The sequence below is a fragment of the Bos grunniens genome, chromosome X (genome assembly GCF_055505025.1).
Source record: "Bos grunniens cultivar Pamir isolate PY7600 chromosome X, Bosgru_T2T1.0, whole genome shotgun sequence".
NCBI lineage: Eukaryota > Metazoa > Chordata > Mammalia > Artiodactyla > Bovidae > Bos > Bos grunniens.
Window position 1 is genome coordinate 7,419,290 of NC_141194.1, and position 19,381 is coordinate 7,438,670.

The 19,381-nt window shown below is 46.4% G+C and overlaps 1 protein-coding gene across 4 annotated transcripts in view; it reads left to right on the plus strand.

Moving 5' to 3' along the window:
• Positions 1–312: 312 nt before the first annotated feature.
• WWC3 (WWC family member 3) overlaps positions 313–19,381 on the plus strand; it is a 110,166-nt gene continuing 91,097 nt past the window's right edge. For 3 of the 4 annotated variants that reach the window (XM_086387935.1, XM_086387933.1, XM_086387936.1), the window contains exon 1: positions 378–812. In XM_086387935.1, coding sequence (XP_086244061.1) covers positions 520–812 — 293 coding nt within the window. In that variant the 5' untranslated portion in view covers positions 378–519. Of the gene's footprint in view, positions 813–19,381 lie in introns of all 4 variants that reach the window. The other variant, XM_086387937.1, reaches the window with a different exon arrangement.

Consider the following 19,381-nt stretch of genomic DNA (forward strand, 5'->3'; position numbering starts at 1 on the left):
GCAGCGGGCGGGGGTGAGGGGGTCGGGGCCAGAAGGGCCGAGAGCCAAGGAGCCCCCAAGGGAGATTGGAGGCGGAGCAGCCAAGGGAGATCGAAGGGCTTGCAGCAAGCAGGGGAGGAGCCGCGGAGGACGAAGGGGTGGAGGGAGGGCCGGGCCCACCGACAGGGCGGGGCCTGTGTAGCCCCGCCCCTAAGACGGTGCTGTGAAACGAAGATGGCCGGGCGAGCCGCGGGAACTGAGGGGCTGCCGGCAGCGGCTGCGGCAGCTCTAGGGCTGTGACTCCACGCGCGGCGGCCACCCGAGTGATCCAGGCACTGCAGGCGGCGGCGCGCAGGGCCGGGTGGGCGGCAGGCGGCAGGAGGCAGGCGGGCACCGGTGCGCGGGCGCCGGGCGGAGGATGCACCGGGCGCGGCGGGCGGGTCCCCGCGGCCGCCCCCGCGCCCCGAGCGCCGGGCCTTAGTGCTGGCGGACGAGGCGGCGCGCGTGGGGCGGCCGGGCGGCGGCGGGGCCCGCGCCGTCATGCCGTGGCTGAGCGGCGGCCGGCGGCGGCGGCGGGGACAGCCCCGCGAGGCCCCGCGGGAGCCACCGCAACCGGCGCAGCCCCCGCGGGAGCCGCCGCCGGCCGCGCCCCCCGCCGCGGTCCCCGTGCCCCCCGCGCCCTCGGCGCCCTCCGCGCCGCCACCGCTTCGGGCCCGGGAGAGCGCCGAGCTGCCGCTGCCTGCCGGCTGGGAGGAGGCGCGCGACTACGATGGCCGAGTCTTCTACATCGACCACAACACGCGCCAGACGTCGTGGATCGACCCCCGCGACCGGTAAGGGGGGTAGCGTGGGCTAGGGTTAGGGCGCCCCATACCTTGGGCCCAGGGAGAGGATTGAGGACCCGGGGGGCCTCCGGGGTCTGGGCGAAGATCGTCCGTCCTCCGGGCCCAGAGAGGATCCGGGCGCCCCCACCCTCGGGACCCTGGCCGAAGATCGAGGCTCCCCCTCTCCCGGCCTCGAGCCCCTGGTGTGCGGAGCCCCGGCTTCCACCGCGGGACGAACACTCTGACTTGGTTCCCTCACGTCACCCGCTGACCGATGCCTGGGAGCTGGGCGCCTGTAATTTCCTCTCCAGGGGCTGATGGATGGCCATCTTCCTTTTTCCGCCGCAGTCTCGCCCATCCCTGCCGGGCCTCTGCGGCCCACCGCCCCCGACTGTGGGCCCACAGGCGCCCCTCAGCCCCGCGGTGGCCAGATGAGCTGTCATCTTGTAGCACAACCGTGCGTCCCAGCCTCGTGGTGTGGGTTCCTTGTCTGGCGGCTTCAGCCTAGTTTTCAGCGAGGACTGTGCCAGATGGGACACTTCAGAGTCTTTGGAGTAACCATCAAACTGGGGTGGTTACTCTTCAGCGCCTTAGAAAGTGACTTCAAATTCTAGTTGAAAAAGCCTTGTGTACTGCGGCCAGAATGGACTATGATTAGACCCATATGCTTCTGGGATAAAGGGAAAACAAGAGTTGAATTTTAGGTTTCCTTTCTGTGCAAGATCTGAGGAGAGCCTTCAGTTGTCTCATTATTCATGTGAATGAATCCCCCGGAGTGAAAAACGGATGCTTCCGAAAGCAGTGCTAGATTGCCATTGAGTTTCACGTAATGACTTTTTCGGTAACATTTTGTTCCATTGCCTGTTGGTTTCAGTGGTTCAGCTGCTTTTGGGGAGAGGCATTTCGGGATTCTCTTGAAACCCAGGGATTCCAGTGATTATCTGATATCTTGTCCTCTCTGGAGCAACTTCTCTCCAGGTTGGGCCTGAGTACCAGAAAGGAAATACTGCAAGCTTCCCAAATGATTTTAAGACTTGAAAAGGCCCAGCGTGGTGATGGGCTCTTACATCCTCCTACCTGCACAGGAAAGGCAGTGCTACATGGCACTGGCCTTTGAAAATAAACTTTTCAGGAGGGAAGCTGCTGAATTATTGTTTGAAGATTTCTCTAGGTTCAAATAGGGGAAGACAAAGAAAGGCAAAAGGCTCGTGGTTCCCTAACATTCTCTTTGAACCTGGCCAACTTCTGGACTCAAACTCAGAGAAATTATAGCACAGTTTATTGGCTTAAAAAGGTGCTTCGTTATTTTGAAAATCAGGTGAGATCATATTATAATTTTAACTAAAGCCTAGAGCCACAGCTGTCTGATCAAGCCTTGGAAGGTTCTGGAGTTGGTAGAACTGCTTTGAATGTGGTGCCCTTCTATGTTCTATGTCTGTTAAAAATCCAAACAACTGGAAAATGAACCAATTAAAAGTACTGTTTTGCTTAGAAAAGGTGAAGACCCATTTTATGAAGATAATATAAAACAGTTGTGGTCACATTGGAGTGTAGATTCATGAGGAAAAGTATAAATGCAAAAATTTTAATTTTATTGGCACAATTCAAGACATAGGTGAGCTGACCTACAGAAGACAGCTGGTAGAAACTTCCTTTCTGTGTATTTCATACTCATTGCCTGCGTTCCTCTTTCCAGAAAGCTGTGTTACCGAATGACATTTTCATCCTTTTCAGACATCACTCATGCTACAAATTTTTAAAAAGTCCAGTTTCTAATGCTCAGAGCGTCGATGGAGTGAACAAAAGTGGATGTTTTGCATTTTTTTGTAAAGTAAAAACATGTGTACAGTTTTATGAGACATTGTTTTTATAGTGAGTGAAAATTCAGTAGGGGACAGCTTGCACTTCAGCTCCCATAATACCTTGCCCGAAATATGTATGGAATGTTCAGCAAGCCACAAACATTTAAGTGGAGTCTACGAAAGGGTGTAAATGCTGTAATAGTCATTCTCCTTCTTCTTTCAAAACAGAGTCCTGCCGATTTTTATTAGTGACTGGTTATCCTTTAAGGTTGTGATTGGTTTTTATGATATGGAAAAAATTGTGTGTTGGAGCACAGCATTTTCTCCTTGTGTATCTGACACTTAAAACCCTTTTTGAGTCGAGTTTGATTCACACGACCTGAAAACGGTATTCAAGAAATGAAGACTTTACCCAAACAGCTTCCAAATGGAAAACTGTCAGAAGAGGCAAATAAATAGGTTCTTAAAGACAATGAAATTATGGAGAAATAGATGAATGTAGTTGGTAGGTGAAGATTCTTGCTGACTGAAAGCATTTCATATATAATTTATGAAAACTGTAATAGCATAAAATATGCTGCTGTAAGCAAGGTAACCGAGGGCCAAGGGTTGTGAACAAACTCTTCTAGAGTTGTACAGTAATTCCATTCAGTGTTGTGTCTAACAGCATTTGTATTGCCAGCTCAGGGCATGTTGGTGAATTATTGTAGCTGTACTTTCTTTTTCACGTTACAACAAAGAGGTTGCAAACCTAGGGAAATATCTTTACAGATGTGGTTACAGATGTGTAAAAAAATCTCAGTATTTTCAAAACAGAATTCTTTAATTTTTAAAAAATTAATTAATTTATTTTAATTGGAGGTTAATTACTTTACAATATTGTAGTGGTTTTCGCCATACATTCACATGAATCAGCCATGGGTATACATGTGTCCCCCATCCTGAACCCCCTCCCACCTCCCTCCCCATCCTATCCCTCAGGGTCATCCCAGTGTACCGGCCCTGAGCACCCTGTCTCATGCATCGAGCCTGGACTGGTGATCTATTTCACATATGGTAATATACATCAAAACAGAAATTTTTTAGTTGGATTATGAACACACTGCAGGTTTAAATTCACTATCTCTGCAGATCAGTACTGTGCATATAATTTTCATAGTTGTCTGGGAGTCATACCCCAAAACTTTGTTTAAAAATAAACAGTTGGAACTTCCCTGGCAGTCCAGTGATTAAGACTCCTTGTTCCCAATGCAGGGACACGGGTTCGATTCCTGGTCAGGGAACTAAAATTCCACATGCTGCACGGTGAAGCCAAAAAAATCAAATCAACCAGTCAATAAAGTTAATTCACTGTTTCTGTGACTGGTATTTTCTGTGGGTGAGTTGTGTGTGGTTTACATTAGTGGCACATATGTATTCCACATATATTAACTTGGAGGTCAGTGGCCACTTTATAAAAAGGTATTTACCATTTAGATGGAAAATACGGGAAGAACTTTTTTGCCTCTCTTAGAAAAATTCAGTGCCTTTGATGGTTGTATATACGTCTGCTTCTTTTGACGTTGTATTGTTATTAACCTTTAGATGGACTGAGCAGTTGAAACTTACTGTTCTGTTTTCCATAGCTCAGTTGGGACTGTACATTACTGGAAATGCCAACCTCAGGCACTTTAAGAGTGGTGGACATAGCACATTTGAGATCAAAGCAGAGTATAAACGATCAGGATGATGGTGGCAGGCCCAGATTACATTATGACAAAAGCTTTTAGGTATCCATTTGTTCACTAGCTGGGGTTTGACCTGCGCCACATGGAGAAATCCTGTGATATATCAAAAGTCCTTTGAACAGGCTATTGCTTTAAAGAGAAAACAATCCATGGTTCTCGAATTTTGCCAGGTTGGAGCCCCACATAACAGGGCCAGATGACACCATTGCTGTCTTCTTAGAACCTGTATTCAGTGTTAATTAATAGGAGGTTTACTGTATTTTGGGCTTCCCTGATGGCTCAGCAGTAAAGAATCTGCCTGCAATCCAGGAGACACAGGAGGTATGTGTTCGATCCCTGTGTCGGGAAGATCCCTTGGAGAACGAAATGACAACCCATTCCAGTATTCTTGTCTGGGAAATCCCATGGACAGAGGAGCCTCGCAGGCTACAGTTCATGAGGTTGCAAAGAGTCGGACACGACTGAGCATGCACTCAACTCAACTTAGTATATTTATCCCACAGGGTCTATTTTGGGATTATTATCAACTTTGTGATAAATAATGATTTTTCCACTTTTCATTCTTTAAGATTATAGGTGTGTTTGTGTGTGTGTGTGTATTTGTATATACATAGAGGAGTGTCTTGCTTTTAAATCCATAAAGAGGGGACTTCTGTAAGAATCTTCTTCCATTTAGATTATCAACAACCATTTCTTGATTTGTTCTTGGTCTAATATCTTTCTTTTTTTTCTTTAAGAAAAGTGAGTGGAAAAGTCATTCATTTCTAAAAATAGCTCCCGGATGTTTGGAAATCTCTAAGTTTCCTTTTCTTCCCTGTCGCTCTGATTTTGGAAGTGGAAATTGTGTTTCCCCTTCTCCCGTAGGTTCTACTGTAGAAACCCGTGGGTCAAATGACGTGTTAAAGGTCACTTTAACACTTGAGCCCAGTGAGCTCTTCTTGCCCAGGTCCTTTTGCTATTTGGCTGCCTTTCCAGTAAATTCAGTAAAAGTAATCTGATGGAATAAAAGCAGAGCTAAAATTTCCTGAGTTCAGTTATTCTCATTTAAATCCAGTCAAATGAAGTAATATTTATAGGTTCTTGGCCTCCTGTGTGCTAGGATAGTGGATGGAGACCAGGTTTGTGTGGGAGATGGGAGACCCAGAAAATGTAGACAGTGGTGGTTGCCAGACACCCTCAGCAGAAGGTGGTGGCTTCTGAGAAAAGGAGGTGGCTCACTAGAGCCTGGGAGTTCTTTATCCTTGTCCATTGTCTCCTAGGTTGAGTGTATCTCATGCTTCCTTAGCACTGGGGATGAGAAGAATGCTGTGGACAAGGAACTGCTAGGTATTTGAAATAAGGATGGGAACCGGTTAGCTTGACTGACCCAGAGTCTTTGTGTTAGGCAGGTCAGGCCCAGGCAAGACTACGTGGAGCTTGAATCCTCCAGCTTTGGGCTTCAAAGAGCCAGGATGGCCTCTTTCCTCTCCTCATCTTGCATGTGAGGGCCACAGCCAAGGGGTACGTCCCACCCACTGTGGGAGGAACTGGGACTTGAGCTGAATCTTCTGACCATGATCCAATGCTCTGTCACAGACGCCACCCCACTGCCCTGTCCCTATTCAATTTGAGGCATCCTGCCTCTCTTCATTCGTTTGTTGGCTCATCTGTCCATTCATTCTGTAACTGTTTCACAGCCTCCCCATCTCAGGCACCCTTCCGGGTCCAGGAAGCACCAGTGGCGAGCACCAGCAGACAGGTGCCTGCCTCCCGTGGGGCTCACATGTGCTCATGTTCTATTTACCCTGAGGCCTCACTGTGTTCTTCCTGCCTCCTGCTTTCTTCCCGCTGGGGTCCCTTGGGTCTTAGGACATACGAGGGGTGCTGCTTGTGGGCCACACACTCCAGGGCACTGTCACTGAAAGCTGACAAAGGCTGCGTGAGCTGTCAGTGGGACGATGATGGAACTGAAGCCCAGGGGCTTGCCTTAGTAACCTTGCTTCCCAGAGCCAACAAAGAACGCGTCTGTCTGACTCCAGACTTGAACCGAAATCTACTGTCTATACCTTCCCCTCCCTTGGCTCGGTAACCGTGTGCCCCCTGTGCTATGTTCGATTCCCCTGGTTACTTTTATCTTATATTCATTGTTGTTTGATATTTAACAGACCTCCTCCCTACCCCTCCCACCCAGATAGAAGAATGGCGCTCCAGAGATGTCCATGGCCTAGTCTCCTAAATTGATTAATGTTACCTTCCCACAGAAATGGCCTTGGTAGGTGGGATTAAGTTAAGAATCCTGAAATGAGGTGATCATCCTGGATTATCTGGCTGGGCTTAGGGTAAGCAGAAGAGTCCTGACCAGAGGGAAGCAGAACACTCAAAGTCAGAGAAGGAGATGCGACAGCAGAAGCAGATGTTGGAGCTGTGTGGCCAGGAGCCAAGGAATGTAGGCGGCCTCTCAAATCCGGAAGAGCCAGGAGGTGTATATTTCCTTCGTGCTTCCAGATGGAATGCGGCCCTGCCAACACCTTGCTATTGGCCGAATGAAACTGATTTTTGACTTCTGACCTCCAAAACTGTGAGACGGTAAACATGTGTTGTGTTAAACCACCTGCTTTGTGGCAGTTCCTCACAGCAGCAGTAGGAAACTCCTGCACCCTGTGTGTTGTTTTCCCAGAGAGAATGGAAGGGTCTGGTCAGCCTGGTGTTGTTTGATAAGAGCCGCATGGGCTGAGGTGTCCTGGGTGCTCAGGGGCTGCTGGGCCAGGCATTTTACATCCGTTTTTCTCCCAGGCTCCTCACAACACCCCTAGGAGTCCTGTTCCTTGTGAATGGGGCCTGGAGTTTCAGTCATGTGAGGCACCAAGTCCTGCTTGATGAGCTAGCCACGTATAAGCGATGGACAGGGTGCACTTCTGAGAGAAGAGGGCAGTCAGAAATTGTCAGAGGTTTTCACAGAGGCTGATGGACCTGAGCTAGAGATAGTCAGGGCTCTTGGATTAGAAAAATTGAGGATTATGTCAGAGAAATTGTGACGAGACAAGCAGTGTACAGGACTTAGCCAACACTTGAATTAAGGCAGGGGAAACCAGGAGGTGGGGGATGTCAAAGGAACCTTTTTTGCTGACACCTTAGGAGTAGTTGGGACTCAGCAGGGGCCGGGGTGGAGGCCTCCTATTAACCCCACTATTAACCATCACTATTTTTGCCACCATTGTTGATGATGGTGTTATGTTCAGTGATTTGGTTATGTAGAGAAACAAGTGGGGTCATTCAGCGTGCTGTACTGCTGATAGACAGGGGCCTAAAGGGTGTCCAAACTGAGCAGGTATTACTTTAGACTGGGGTTTTGGAGCCCTGGCACTGTAAATGTTTCAGTTCAGTCACCGAGTTGTGTCCAATTCAGGCTTCCCTGTCCATCACTAACTCCCAGAGCTTGCTCAAACTCACGTCCATTGAGTCAGTGATGCCGTCCAACCATCTCACCCTCTGTCGTCCCCTTCTCCTCTCGTCTTCAGTCTTTCCCAGCCTCAGGGTCTTTTCCAACAAGTCAGTTCTTCACATCATATGGCCAAAGGATTGGAGCTTCAGCTTCAGCATCAGTCCTTCCAAAGAATAGTTGGGACTGATTTCCTTTAAGATTGACTGGTTTGATCTCCTTGCTGTCCAAGGGACTCAAGAGTCTCCTCCAAGCTGTGTCTGTGAATGTTTAGGGGTGGGTAGTCCTTTATTGTTGGACTGTCCTGCATAGTGGAGTATAGTTAACAGGACACCTGGACAGGTTGCAGCATTTCTGGTCTCTCTGCTGAATGCCTGCCAGTAGCGCACCTCTCCAAGTCACGGCAAAACCAAAAGTGACTTCAGACATGACCAAGTGTCTGCCAGGGAGCCAGGTGGCCTAATGAAGATGCTCAGTTGTGTCCATCTCTTTGTGACCCCATGGACTGTAACCCGTCAGGCTCCTCTGTCCATGGGATTCTCCAGGCCAGAATACTGGAGTGGGTTGCCATGCCCTTCTCCAGGGGATCTTACCGACCCAGGGATGGAACCCATGTCTCCTGCATTGCAGGTGGATTCTTTACCATTTGAGGCACCAGAGAAGCCCTCACCTACCATAGAACGTACCATTTTAAAGTGCACCATTTAGTGGTTGTTCATACATTTACAAGGTTGTGTGACCACCACTGCTGTGTGATTCCAGAGTAGTTTCATCGCCTCAGAGAGAAAGCCTGTACCCATTAATAGTCATTCCCTATCTCCCCATCTCTTGGCAACACGAGTCTGTTCTCTGTGTCTCCAGATTTGTCTGTTCTAGACATTTCGTGTACGTGGAGTCATGCAGTCTGCGGACTCCTGCGTCTGGCTTATCTCACTCGGCATCATGTTTTCGAGATCTGTCCACATCGCAGCCTGGATCAGTGCTCCATTCTCTTTCCTTGCCAAATACTGTTCCCTGGTGGGGCTGCTGCCTTGGAGCAACCCACCTGTCCAGGTGTCCTTGCAGGATCTAGGAAGTAACTGTGTCTTTAATTCGACGAATGTCAGCTCCTAGCTGTTTTACTCACAGAAAAATGACCATTCCTCTGTTTACAGTGTCAAAATATAAACATGACCTTGTGTACTCGGTGGGGAAAAAAAAAAAAAAAAGAGCTCTCAGACTGGCTGTGATCAGCTGTTGTCTGTTCTCATTGGTCTTCTGCTTGTTTTGGCTCCTTGGGAATGGGGAGCAGGCTTCGCCGCTGGAGATGTGCACAGTCTCAAGCTGGCTGGGAGCTTCAGGAATGCTGGCACCTCTGCACCAGGGCCAGGTAGCCCTGAGTTTTAAGCTCTCCTGGAGATTACAATGTACAGCCAGGAGTCACAGTGTAGCCCCAGGGCTAGTAGAGAAGTGAGGCATAGGAGGTGCTGATGGTTAACAGAATTAGGGGACTGGGTGCATTTATGAATTTTTCTTTGCCAGTTGGGCAAAGATGGTCATCTGTCTCATTCAGAAGGAAGAGAAGGTGCCCTCATCCTGTGCCTCATTGCTTGCAAGACTGCAGGACCTTGCCTGTTGTGTCAGGGACCAGGCTGTGTCACTCCAGCCAATTCACCAGGGCTCCAGTCTCCAAGGGGTGGGGGAAGCCTGGCATTCAGAGAGCAGCCCAGAGATGGTCTGGCTGCAGCCAGCCATCCTCGCCCCCTCCCCTCCACTGCCCTGTCCAGAAATGCCCCTCTTCAAAGAGGAAAGGAAAGATTGTAAAGGGTGGTGGTGGGAGGGGGTGGTGCTGGCCTGACGTAGGCCCTTCTGAGGCCTGTGGTACTCATTTATGAAACTTAACGCACTTCATGGGATGGACCAACTTTAATGCCAAAGGAGGGAAAAGCTTGGTAAAAATTAATTGCTTGACATCCTAGTGACCAAAGAGCTGCCTGATGGAGTTTTTCTTTGCAAGCAGCTGTGCGCACTTCTCTCCTGCAGACCAGCCCCCCCACCCGCCACACCCCAAGGCTCTTCGGGCGCTGTGCTCCGATACACAGGTGTGCATGCCTGCCCTTTAATAAAATGTGCAGGCCCTCAGGGACCTTGGGGTGTTTTTCTATGACATGGGGGACCCACTGAAGCATTCCTTCCTGCCTTATTGGAATGACACAATGTGGAAATATGCAGAACATGAGAAACTCCCCAGCTGCCCCCCTCCCTGGTAGAGCAGCATGATAATAGCTTGCTGTGTGTGGCCTTTTCTCCACCTGTGCCTAAGTGTATGTGCAGAGGCCCAGATCTTTGTTTCACAACTTTACATAAATGCAATATTGCTGTCAAAAAAAATTATTTTTCTGTGACTTGCTGTTTTCATTTAACACTATGTCTAGATGCTCTTTCCACCGTCAGATTGTAGAGGTCTACGACCATGCTCTAAAAAAACTTGTTTTTATTGAGGTAGCATTCACAAAACAAAATAACTCATTTAAAAATAAACTACTCAGTAGCACTTGGTACATCATCAGTGTTGTATAGCCACCCACTCTATGCAGTTCCAGAACATTTCCATCAGCCCAGAAGGAAACCTTGTGGCCATGAAGCAGTGGCTCCCCATCCCTCCTTGCCCAGCCCTGGCAACCACCAAGCCACCAGTCTACTTCCTGTCTCCGGATTTACCTGTCTGGGCTTTTCATACAGGTGAAATCCTCTCTATTTAATTCTGTACACATGGCTTCTTATGTCAGGCTTTTCTCACCTCACCTAATATTAGTGAGGTTCCTCCACATTGTAGGGACCTGGTTTTGTGCTTTTGCTCTTAATGCAGAGGACACACCGTCCTGTGATCCTGAGGGCTGCCAGGTGAACTTTGCCCACAGGAGCTGCTGTCACCCTTTAAGAAAAATCAACAGAGGGTCAAAGAAAAGAACATCTTAATTTAGGTTTTAGTTTGTTACTTTGAGAAAGAGAGAGTCTAAAATATTTCACATTTCTTTTTAAAATTAGGCACAAGTAGCCAGAAACGAGCATGTGGTAGGATTTTTAATAATCTAGATGTGCCCTGTGAGATGGAGGATGAAAAGTGTTAGCTGCTCAGTCGTGTTCGACTCTTTGCGACTCCATGGAAGGTATCCCGCCCTGTCCATAGAGTTCTCCAGGCAAGAATACTGGAGTGGGTTGCCATTCCCTTATCAAGGGGATCTTCCCTACCCAGGCATTGACTTGGGGTCTCTTGCATTGCAGGCAGATTCTTTACCATCTGAGCCACCAGGGAAACCCCTGATGATGGAAGATAACACATAATTAATATATCCTAGCCCTTTTCCTCAAGGTAATGCAAATACAGCTGGGGAAACAAGAAGGACCTATAGAAAATAATAGGCCAGCAACGCAGCGGTTACCAGCCTGCTGCCAGGGTCGGTGGCGGGGGCAGTGAATGGGGGGAAGACGGTCAGCCTTGAAGTCAGAGAATCTCGAGGGTCCAAGTACACTCCTGTGCCTTCACCATGCCCCCACACAAGTCCCTGAAGTTCCTTGTGGGTGGATTCTCTTACATGTACGAGAACAACAAGGCTTGTCAGTCGCTGAACTGATGGCTGCCCCTGGGAGGTCTTAGGACAGGGGCTGGCAAACAGCAGCCTACAAGCTGAATCCGGCTGGCCACCTGCTTTTTATACAGCCTGCCAGATAAGAATGGGATTTCCACTTTTAATTGGTTGAGAAAGAAAGAAGAGTGATGTGGATTTCAAGTCTGTGTCTATAGATAAAGTTTTATTGGAGCACAGCCACACTCACGTGATTAGTTATTGTCTGTGGCGGCTTTTACCCTTTAAGGGCAAAGTTGAGTCTCTGGACAGAGACCATGTGGCTTGCAGAACTGGAAATATCTACTGTCTGGCCCTTGATAGAAAACCATTTGTGGACCTCTCAGGAGAATACTGGGTCTAATCAAGGTGACTATTAGTTACTGGGGGTTGGGTGGGCAGGGGTGGGGCGGGAGACACAGGATAGGAAGACCCCTGCAGGAAATAGGAAGACCCCAGCAGGAAGTCTAACCAACCAGAGAAAAGGTGCTCAGAATCATAAAATCCAATGAGGGACCCTTTTGTTACATGAACCCTCTCAGTAGAGATTTTTGTCCTCCCCCACCTGCCCCAAGGATGCTGCATCTAACTGTCATAAGACAACCAAGGCAAGTTAGATTAGATTATTTAAACAACATGCCTATTAAGACTACAGTTGACCCTTAAACAACTTGAGTGTGGACTGTATCAGTCCATCAGATATTTTTTTCAGTAGTGAACACTACAGCACAGAACTGTGGATACACAGGGCTGACTATAAGTTATATGCAGATATTCAACTTTGTGGTGGCTAAAGAAAGTGAGTGAAAGTGCTAGTCATTCAGTTGTGTCCGACTCTTTGTGACCCTATATGGATTGTAGCCTGCCTGGCTCCTCTGTCCATGGAATTCTGCAGGCAAGAATACTGGAGTGGGTAGCCATTCCCTTTTCCAGGAGGTCTTCCTGACCCAGGGATTAAACCCTGGTGGCCTGTCATATACCCCAATACAAAATACAAAGTTTAAAATTGTGGGGAAATAAAAGAAACTAAGGTTTCAAGGTACAAAAAGTTTTAGTTCTTGGGAGAATTCAGATATGGGACTCTCATTCTTTTGTGTTCCTAGGTAAGCAAGAGCCCCGTTCTCCCATCTGTGCTCTATGAACTTGTATGGTCTTTAAAGGCCAGTTACAGGAATTGTGAATTGTGTGCATGCATATCTGTGCTTGCTCACAGCTGCTTTCCACCTTCCCTTACCCCCTTCACAGACCTGGAACCACAGAAAGACCCCTTGGGACCCCACAGCTACTGATCCATGATGTCCAGAAAGGCAAATCCATCCAAGTGGATTAGTGGTTGCCTGGGGGTGGAGTTAGGAAAGGGGAGTGGGAACCAAGGGTATGATTGGGGTGATGGAAATGTTCTAAAATGTCCTAAATGTTGTACATCTAAGTAAATTTACTAAAAATCATTGAAATTATACATAAAATGGGATGATTTTAGGGTTCATAGATGATACCACAGTCAAGTTGTTTGTAAAATTCTTTTAAAGTAGTCTTATTTTTAAATTCAGGTGGTTACCTTGTCTTAATAGTTGAACAGACCAGGCTACGTAAATTAGGCTGGCAGCCTCTAACCATGCAGAAGGCTTCTGGTTTTCTCAAAATGTTCATACAATGATTCCAGACACTTACCAAGAAGCCACATGTTAACATTGCCCAGGAATTTGACTGACTGTAAGGGAAGAGTACCACCAGCAACAGCCTGATTTTACTAGGTTAAAAATACAGTTGATTTCACGAGGCAACTGACTCTTTCATTCAGAGGGATTTATCTTACAGAAAGACTTCCTAGCACTGCTGTCCATTTTAGAAAAGTTGATGTGGTATGTGATTATGTGTCAGTGTTTGGGGTGAAATGAAATTTGTGGATGAAGGACCAATTGATACTTGGCGCTTTGGAGATGAGCATTTTTATCTTTCACATGTTTTTGAAAGAACATCTTAAAACTGTATTGTATGCTTCTTATTTCTTCTTGGATTTACTACAGTGTAACATTTTCTTGATAGTTAAGGTTTGTATGCATGAACATGGATAATTGTGTGTTCTTGGAATGTACCAGTAACCACAGAGACCACTCAGACGTGGTTAGCCTTGATTTTAGGCATGGATGGTCTTGAGTTTGACTTAAGGCTCTATTGTTTCATGTGTGCCCTAAGGCAGTATTTGGAGTCTCTGAACCTTGTGGTTTCTTCTTTCAGAGATGGGGACACTAAGGTCAATGTCTAGTGTGTAGTAGACACTCACATTTTAATTGTTCTTGTGGTCATACTGAATAAATAGTCATTCAGTTTAGTGATTCTTCATCTTTTCTTTCCTGCCCATCAAAATTTTCTCCTTCTATTATGTCACTTATACTTTTGAGTTGCTTGCTTCATTTTCTTCTCCTTGTGTACCCCTGGTGACCCACCAGAGTAAGGACAAGTGCTCAAAGAGTGCATGATAACTTTTTTCTCTCTGCTTGGAGCTGTTCTTTGCATTCCCTTGGTTTTGTGGCTGGGAACCTGAAGTTGCTAGAAATGAAATGTTACGAAGAGGTTAGTACAGAGCCATCAAGCTTTGTGGGTACAGGGCTAGGTAGTACTGGGGGAGAATAGATACATGTATATGTATGGCCGAGTTCCTTCACTGTCCACCTGAAACTGTCACAGCATTGTTAATCGGCTGTACCCCAATACAAAATAAAAAGGAAAAAAAGGGGCTAGGTAGTAAGTGTTTTAGGCTTGGCTGGCCTTAGAGTCACTGTTGCAAGTGCTCAGCTCTGCTTTTGTGGCTAAAAAGCAGTCATGTGTGCATGCTAGGTCGCTTCAGTTGTGTCTGACTCTTTGTGACCCTATGGACTGTAGCCCGCCAGGTTCCTCTGTCCATGGGATTCTCCAGGCCAGAATACTGGAGTGGGTTACGATTTCCTCCTCCTGGGGATCTTCCCTACCCAGGGATCAAACCTGTGTCTCTTATATCTTATGCATTGGCAGGCAGGTGCTTTACTGTTTGAGACACCTGGGAAGCCCAAAAACAGTCATAGGCAATTCCTAAATGTGAACGTGCCTGACTGTGTTCAATAAAACTTACTTACAGAGAAAGGAGGCAGGCTGGGTTTGGCCCTTGGAACCTAGTTTGCTGACTGGTGATCGACATCATGCTTGTTTGTATACTGTGTTAATACCACCGAAGCTCTTACATCTTCAGCTTTCGTTGTAGTTGTGTTAGCTTGGATACAGATCTGAAAACACCCCAAATATGTACAGAAATTGATTTCCAGGTAGAGATGTCATGTTGTGGAATTTGGTCTTTGTAATATTCAGTGACGTTAGAGGTTTTACAGATTCACATCACATGGTGAGATCTTGTTTCATAATCAATAGACACGTAACATTGGACAGGTATTAAGAATTGAGAATTAAGAAGTTGGGCTTCCCTGATGGTCCAGTGGTTAAGAATCCACCTGCCAACTCGGGGGACATGGGTTCAATCCCTGCTCCGGGAAGGTCCCACATGTGGTGGAGGAGCTAAGCCCATGTGCCACAACTACTGAGCCTGTGCTCTAGAGCTCATAAGCTGCAATCACTGAGTTCATACACTTAGAGCCTGTATTCCACAACAGGAGAAGCCACTGCAATGAGAAGCCCATGGACCGCAGTGAAGAGTAGCCCCCGTCGACGAAGAGTAGCTGCCAGCATCAGCACAGGGGAGCCAGGCCTTTTGCCTGGCTTGTACCAGGTTTGCCAACAGGGCTGTGAGGAATGCCATGGACCAGGAACCACTGTGCAGCAAATGTGTTTCATTCCTATTATTTTAGCAGTCAAGTGGTGCATTTTTAAAGAGTATGTCTTTAAAAAATATTTACATATACTTTTGGAAGGCTCATATAATATTGTCAATTCTTGGGTTTAGAAATGAATTATTGTTACTTAAAAAAAAAAAAGGTGGATAGTTACTTTCTAATGACTGGGTGGTTTGAGATCTAAAATGATGAGGCTGAAGCCCACGGCGGCCAGCTCTGTGGAATTCTTTCACACTGTGACTTTCCCTCAGGAAAGGCACGTAGTCGACCTGGCGGCGCCAGGTTATGGATGGACTGACTGCTTTGGAACGCATCTCACATAGATCATTCTGATTGATCCGACCGAGGTCAACCACGATTGCCATCTCAGTAATCTCAGCACAAGGAGCCAAGACGCCAGAGAGCAAGCCTCCCCCACCTCCGATATTACAAACCTCCAAAATGTCACCATGCAGATGGCATATGGACAGAAATGTCAAGGATTACCAAGAACAGCTCCTTGCATTCCCATGTATTGAGGGGGAGAAGGACAGAGTACCATTTGCATTTTAAGTGCCACTGTGGTGGCCAGAACCAATACTTCCCCCAACTCTGTCTTGGGGCTTTAGATGTACTTTCCATTTTGAAATAAGACCTCATGTACTTATTTTACCTTGAAAATGATTAATAGAAGTCTTTTTCTTATGCTGTGTTTTTATCACCTGGCTCCTTTAAAAATACAGATCACTAATAAAGTTCTATATAAACGTGTAACTGATCAAATCCTTGTTTTTCCTGAGTCCTTGTCAGCATTTCAGTTCTACTCTAAATCTAGTGCCAGTGCAGTAAATATTTGGAATCTAAAGTCTGCATTTCCTTCAGATGGGTTAACTTTTATCTGGTTATATAAAGTGGAGAAACACAGACTTTCTTTCCGTCTGTTTTGAGGTGCTTAGTAGCCACTCGGTCATTGGCTGGTATGGGCGTCATCCCTTTTTACACCCGTGAAAATGACACCGTCGCATGTCCCTTCAGGGATGAGTGCTACTTTTGTCATTTTCAGGAAAATCATGTACATTAATCCCAACCAGGTTGTGAAGTAGGAGGAAGAACTAAGGTTTTTCAGGCAGTTCCACCTCCCTGAGCTGCGAGATGAGTTTGGAGCGTACTCTCCAGACTCGTGGATAGTCCAAGCCAAGTTGGATTCCACAGGAGCCCGTCATGGATTGCAGACCAGAAAACACGCCTGTGCGTCTTTCCTCTTTCCCTTGGCCTTTTTTTATGTTTCACTGGTGTTAGATTGCTTTACCTCTCCACCTGGAGTTAAAGAAGGTGCCTTGACCCAATCCAAACTACTGAAATAGACAAAGAATGGGAAATTTTCTGAGAAGCAAACCGACGACATAATGGTACCACAGGCATACAAGTTACTGGAATTGGTTTTGTGAAGCAGTTGGCTGATACTGTTGGCAAAGCTGGGTTTTTTTCCTTACCAAAAAGGTAGCCCTAGATTAAAGTTGATTGTTCCCATATTAAGTTCTTTTTTCCTCCCTTGAAAGTAAAGGTAAAACAGAAGTATAACCTTGAGACTGTTGTTCTTTTGATCATCAGGTCTTATTATACTTCCTGGAAAGATGGATCAAAGGCAGAACTTTCCAGAAATAGGGATAGGAAGGTGCTGGAGAAAAAGTTTTAATTGTAGTGCATTTTGTTTATAAAGGAGCCAATGAATACTGTGTACAATGGTCCATCATGGAAACTACCTCCACTTCGGTGGAATTGTGCAATGAAACAAAACCTCACATCTCCAGTCAGGATTTCTCAAGCCACATTTCTGAAACACCTTCAGGAATTGTCACAGGGAACACTGTTGGAACATCAGATGCTTGAAGCCACAAGGCATCATGCCTGTTTCAAGAGAGGTATTGAGCCTCAGGCTTCCATAGCCATTACAGCCTGTATGCGGGGCCATTGGCAGTCGGGTGGCCTGATGATGTCTCTGACCATGAGTATCAGCCAGCTCAAGAGTTAGATCATTCTTTCTTTTGTTGAGCTGGCCTGGGCGGCAGCTTCTGCTTAACCTTTCCCTCTGGTCCTTGTCAGCTCTCACTAGGGTCCATTAACATTTGCCTTTATTTGGCTGTCCATAAGGAGCTAAAGCCTCTGACTGTGTGAATCAAACTGGAAAATTCTTCAAGAGATGGGAATACCAGACAACCTGACCTGCTCCCTAAGAAACCTGTATGCAGGACAAGAAGCAGCAGTTAGAACCAGACATGGAACAATGGACTGGTTCCAAATTGGAAAAAGAGTATGTCAAGGCTGTATATTGTCACCCTGCTTATTTAACTTACGTGCAGAGTATATCATGTGAAACGTCCTCCTCCAGGGGATCTATTCGACCCAGAAATCGAATCTGTATCTCCTGCATTGGGAGGCAGATTCTTTACCACTGAGCCACCAGGGAAACCCACAGACATATCAAAGCTTCATTCCTTTTCAGAGCTGAATCCCATTTCATTGTCTGAGTAGAGCACATTGTGTTTACCCCTGTCTTTGTTGATGGGCATTTGGGTTGCTTCCACCTTTCGGCTGTTGTGAGTGGTGCTGCTGTGACACTCAAGTATCCACTTTCAGTATTCTTGAGTGTATACCTAGGAGTAAGATTGTTGGGTCATGTGGTCATCTGATATTTACCTTTATGAAGAACCATAGAACTGTTTTCCACAGTAGCTGTATACCATGTTACATTACAGAAGCAACGCATGAGGGTTAGTTTTTGCGCATCCTTACCAACACTTACTGTTTTCTGTTGTTATTTTTTGTTTGCTTTTTGAAAAAGTGACCATCCTATTGGGTGTGAAGTGGTATCTTGTTGTGGTTTTAGTGTGCGTTTCCCTAATGGCTCAGAATGATAAGGCTCTTTCCATGTGCTTATTGACCAGCTGTATATCTTGGAGAGATACCTGTTCAATTCCTTCATCCATTTTTTGCCCATTTGGGTTGTTTGCCTTTTTGTTGTTGAACTTTAGGAGTTATTTATATTATTGTGAATGGGCTTCCCCAGTGGCTCAGTGGTAAAGAATCTGCCTGCGATGCAGGAGACACAGGAGATGCAGGTTCAATCCTTGGGTCAGGAAGATCCCCTGGAGGAGGGCGTTGCAAATCCATTCCAGTACTCTTGCCTGGAAAATCCCATGGACAGAGAATCCTGGCAGGCTACAGTCCATGGGGTTGCAAAGAGTCAGAAACGACTGAAGTGACTTAGCACACAGCACATATATTATGAATACTGAACCCTTGTCAGGTATATGATTTGCAACTGGTATCCATTTTTGAAAAGTTCTCCTGGTGAGCTCAGTTAGCACCCAGGCTCAGGAACCACTGATCTGGACCAGGGATTCTTGGTGCTACCTCCAAACACCTGGGAAACTTTCTGAAAATAAAAAAAGTGCAGCCCTTTGCCCCCTATCCAGGGGGTTCTGATAACCCCTCTTTCCCCCTCAAACAGATAGCTACCTGGTGAAATAGTAGTTTAACTAAGGTTACTGACAACCTGGCTGCATGGATAGTGCATGCATGCATGCTCAGTTGTATCCAACTCTTTTGCGACCCCATGGATTGTAGCCCTCCAGACTCCTCTGTGTATGAATGGACTGGTGTCATCAAAGCAGAGAATCCGGCAGGTCTGTAGAAGGTCAGCTGGCATCAGCTACCTATTTCCTGTTCTCCAGAATATTCTGTGCAGATAGTTTATATTCTGTGGGAACTTGAATAGAATTTTTGTATCTTACTGTTGTGTGAAAATTGTATAAATCTCAATTACATCAAACTGGTTCATAGTGCTTTTCAGGTCCACTATATCGTTCTACTTCTCTGTATGTTCATTCTATTAACTTTTGAGAGTTTGATATTGAAACTCCACCTAAAAATCTAAATTTATCTACTTAAAAAATCATTGTAATATATAGGGGGACTATATATAACTTTGTTCTGTATTTTCCAAGTCTCCTGTACCTGTAAATGTGTTATCACAGTTTCATAATTCAAGAAATAAAAAAGAAAGAGAAAAAAATTCAATAAAAAATAATATTCTGTGCAGAGCCATATGCTCACTCACATCATAGGATGGCCTGGCCTCCCTGAAGTACCACCAAGACTTGTATTGTCAGGCCTCTTGGGAGGTGACATTTCATCTGCCTGTTTCTTCTCTGCCCATGGGAAGG